Source organism: Humulus lupulus, chromosome 4, assembly GCF_963169125.1.
Source record: "Humulus lupulus chromosome 4, drHumLupu1.1, whole genome shotgun sequence".
In the NCBI taxonomy this organism is placed as follows: domain Eukaryota; kingdom Viridiplantae; phylum Streptophyta; class Magnoliopsida; order Rosales; family Cannabaceae; genus Humulus; species Humulus lupulus.
In genome coordinates, this window is record NC_084796.1 from 51,342,391 (window position 1) to 51,347,111 (window position 4,721).

The 4,721-nt window shown below is 34.5% G+C and overlaps 1 protein-coding gene across 1 annotated transcript; it reads left to right on the forward strand.

The window, feature by feature from the left end:
* Positions 1–1,446: 1,446 nt before the first annotated feature.
* On the forward strand, positions 1,447–4,144 carry LOC133830430 (protein EDS1L-like). Its single transcript, XM_062260406.1, has 3 exons — positions 1,447–1,822; positions 2,057–2,800; positions 3,212–4,144. Exons 1-3 carry the CDS (start codon positions 1,505–1,507, stop codon positions 3,935–3,937), a joined length of 1,788 nt encoding a protein of 595 aa, XP_062116390.1. The 5' UTR covers positions 1,447–1,504; the 3' UTR covers positions 3,938–4,144.
* The last annotated feature ends 577 nt before the right edge of the window (positions 4,145–4,721 follow it).

Sequence of the window (4,721 nt, forward strand, 5' to 3'; positions counted from 1 at the left end):
TATAAAAAATGTCAGAAAAATTCATAATCTAAATTAATTAATAATTGATAAAATTATGTCAAATTTAATGTATAAACATTAATAAAGGAAAATGACATAAAAATATATCTATAATGTAGGTATCTATATAATGTTAAAAATATACAAAAATATTTTAAAAGTCTAAATTAATAATTAATTTCATCATAAATGTTTAAAATGTATAAGATAGCATATATATATATATATTAAAATAATTATTACTATGTGGAATCATATTTTCAAAGTTGGGATCTAGAAATAGTATAACTTATTGTAATCTAAAATTTAATTCTATTTATAATTGGCCCTAAGTTGTGATTAAATTTTTTTATAATTATTAAAATTATTCCGATATAGAGTAACTTTATAGATTACCTTATATATATATATAGCCCTACTGGTGGGGTTGTTCAGTGTTCTCGACTCATGAACAGTTTTCAGTACGATTTTTTTTATGACCGTGTATATTATAGTTGTTTAGAACATCCTGCAAATTTTCAGAAAATTCTGAATAGTTTACAGTACCGAAAACTATGTTCAAACATGTTGCTTTCCACGCGCATAAAAAAAATTAGTCACGCGTGCAATAACATGTTTGAACTTAGTTTTCGGTACTGTAAACTATTCGAAATTTTCTGAAAATTTGCATGATGCTCTAAATAGCTATAATATATACGGTCATAAAAAAAATTGTGCCGAAAACTGTTCACGGGTCGAGAACACTAAGAACTCCACCGATAAAGCTTAAAGTGAAGTCTGTATAAGAAAATTGTCCGATATCAATGTTAAATTTAAATAAATGCAATTATTAGGGGGAAATTTTGCAATTTTTTGTATAGTTATTTAAAGAAAATTGGATCAATACACGGGTAAGGAAGCATGTCGGTCAATGCTATTTTATTTGGAACCATACAACTTGGTGTGTAGACGGAATATTTGGGGTCATTCTAGCTTTTTTTAGAAGCTACCTAGAAAAATACATTACCATTGCCAAGACATTACCACAAATTGAAAAGATGATTCATTCCAACGGAATCCATTGACAAATTTATGTGGTTCATACTATGAACGTATATCCAACGTCCAGTCTTTTAAAAAATTATTCCATTTCAATTCTTATAACTAATTTTTCCTCTTGAAGTAGCACATAAGAAATTTCCATGGTGTTGCATTTTTCTTTTAATTTATAAAAAAGACTTTATATTTAGAGTAAAAACTAAATAAGCATGTACATCTGGTATTTCAACAAAAAAAATTATTATAGTAATTTTTCTATTATCAAGCAAGTCAACTATCTACAAAAGACTTCCCCGCCAAAAGAAATTAAAAAAAGAGTTGACAAGTCCACTAGTAGATCACTCGGTCCATGATGAGCCGATGACAAAGAGGGTGGGGTCTTCTAACACTATTATTACATCTTTAGTGAATACAACTAAAGCAAAGCATCTTCTGCGCCAGAAAAGAAAAATCCTTGTTGAGAAAGATGATGGCTAATGAAAAGCCTGAAGCTTTGGTGGCCCGGAATGAAGAGCTCATCAAGAGAGCTTACTCTGAGGCCATGAAGGCTCATAAGTCAAAAGAGAAATTCCTGAGAAAACCTAGTGCTGAAGTTATTATTTACAGCTTTCCGGGATCTTGGTCCGTCACAGGTTGGTATGGCGACAAAAGTACATTTGGAGAAAAGGAAATTGATCTTCAACTTTTCCCTTCAATGAGAAGTTTTTGCAACGACAAAAATGCACAAGTGAATGAAGCTTTTGAGAGTAGACTCAAGTCAATATTGGAGAAGCTTGAACGAAAGGTATGTGCATATGTAGTTTAATTGCTTCAAATTTCTGAGTCACTTTTGCTTAAAAAACAAAAGTTAGATGATTTGGTATTTCAATTCCTTGGTTAGAAAATAGAAAAATGACATCTGGGCTTTGTTAAAACTTTATAATGAATATGTATTTTGACTGAGATCCATCCAAGAAGTCATCACGTCTAGTTAAAGTTTATATGAATTAATGTTTGTCTAGTTGTTCTTTCTACTCAGGTACAAAAGGATGCAGAAGAGAAGAAGCAAATAGTATTTACAGGGCATTCTTCAGGGGGTCCAATTGCTGTTCTAGCCACAATCTGGTTGTTGGAAAAAGCTAGAAAACAAAACATCAATATCTCAACTCCTCCACTCTGTGTCACTTTTGGATCTCCTCTAGTAGGAAACCATATCTTTGCTCATGCTCTCCGGAGACAGAATTGGTCCAACCACTTCATCCATTTCGTTACGAGATTCGACATTGTCCCTCGAGTCTTTCTTGCTCCTCGTCCGACCAACATACAACATTTTGAAACAATCCTCAAATCCTTGAGTGGACGATCAAAAGTACCAGACCAATTGGCTCAAGATTACTTCGAGGAAGTGATGAGGAATGTGTTGACTCTTACAAGCCACGTTGCTTGTAAGCTCATGGAAAACACAAATCTGCTGCTGGAAACTTTGACGAGCTTCATCGAGCTAAGTCCTTACAGACCTTTTGGGGTTTATGCCTTCTCCGATGGGCCAAAAAAGCTTGTCACTTTGGACAACTCCAACGCTGTTTTGCAGCTCTTGTTTTACTCTTGTCAGCCGAGTGTGGAGACTGAAGTTTCGGATATTGCCAAAAGAAGCTTGGAAGATCATCATACCTACGAAACTCAACTGCAAACCTGTCATAAAGACTACAACTCAGGTGGCGCAATGAAATCAGATACTTACCAGATGGATACGATAAACAAGGCTGCGGATGTCTTTGAACTGGTAAACTTCTCTTTCTCCATCACTAGTGTTTAACCTTTTGGATTGAGTAATTTATTTCTTTGCAACGTGCATATCAAACATTATGATAGTTCCAAGAGGTTGTAACATGATAGTCTCTTCAGTCATCTTTGGAAATTAGGAAAATACAACTTTTATTATGTATATTTGTTATAAAATTAGAAATGATTTTGAAATAATTAATCCATGTTGATCTTTATCTTTACGTAGGTATATCAATGGAATGGTAAGGAAAGAAAAAAAATATTATACTTCTCTGTATCCAATTTGTTTCCTATAATTTATAATTGGTCATTTTCGAAAATGGAACGAAAAGCTTCTTTGATTCGGCCTTGTGTTATTTGATGTGGTTATATGACTTGAATACTAATGGAATTGTAAACGAATATACAGAGTACAAGCGGCAGATTGTGCCTGATGGCGGCAGGAGAGTTAGAGGAGCAAAAGAAGAGAAACCTAAAAACAGTTGAAGAAAAGTACATAGAAATGGAAAAGACATTGAAAGATATAGAGAGTTACAAGACCAATTGTGAGCTTCACAAACTTGGATACTATGATTCCTTCAAGCACCAAAAGAGCCAAAAGGACTTCAATGCCAATGTCAAGAGGCTGGTTATAGCAGGCATCTGGGATGAGATTCTTGAAATGTTGAAAGGGTACAAACTCCCCGACGAATTCGAGGGCCAAGAAAAGTGGATAGCGCGAGGAACTCGGCACCGCCGCCTTGTCGAGCCACTAGACATAGCCAACTTCTACAGACACCTCAAGAATGAAGACACTGGATCGTACATGGCAGGAGGCAGACCCAAACGTTACAAGTTCCCTCAACGATGGTACGAGCATGATAAACAGATGGGAGAAGGTGATAGTGGGGAGTCCTGCTTTTGGGCAGAGGTGGAGGAGCTCTGTAACAATGGAAACAAGGATGAGAAAGATAAGAAGATTCAAGAACAGAAGGTTGATAAAGCTAAGAAGATTCAAGAACGGGTTTTACAGTGGAAGAAAGATGGTGTTATAGGAAACGATGTGTTCTTACGTAATTCCACCTTTGTTAAGTGGTGGGACTCCCTTCCTTTGCAAATCAAGGCAAATGGCATTGAGCCCCTCGTCCATGGTTGATGGTTCTGAATACTCTTAAAAGAAGTTCGATTTTACCCTTGTTTAGTAGTACAATGTACTGAGTATATTATTACGGAGAAGCAATGATCTCTAGTACCAATATACAAAAAAAAAAAAAACATTTCAATATATATATATATATATATATCTTGAAAGGAGGATTGTGGTGTCCCTGGCAGGAATAAGTCCTTTATGTGGTCCCAGAAATTTGTCAAGTGTCAAAGTTACAGTTACATTGGTATAAAAATATTGACTTTTGAGTATTATGACTTGGTATAACCGGTTGTGATTTTTTAGTTGGCACTGTTTTAGTAAGTGGGGGTAGAATGGTAATTTTAGGTCCAATAAATAGTACAGACACGTAACTATTTGACTGCTACTAAGTAACTATTATAATTGATTTAGAAAAATGTATAATAAAATAACGTAACAAAAACTGAAGTTGTTATATTTTTTTTATGCTGTATAAGAAATGAATATAATGTAGTGGCAAATTTTTAATATAAATAATTTTTTTTAAAAATGTATTAATTATTGAATGACACACCGCATTACCATTTAGTAGTTAATTTTTGCATGTGCTTTTTATTTTGCATGAATATTGGGTATATTGGTATATGTATTGGCCAAGACAACTCACCGGTCGACATAGGCAAGCACCTCTCATCGCCATAGGCAAAGCACACCTCTGGTCGGTATAGGCAAAACACTCTTCTAGCACACCTCTGCTCTATCATGACACATCTTTGGTCAGTAAATGACACATCTCTGGTCTAGCATGACA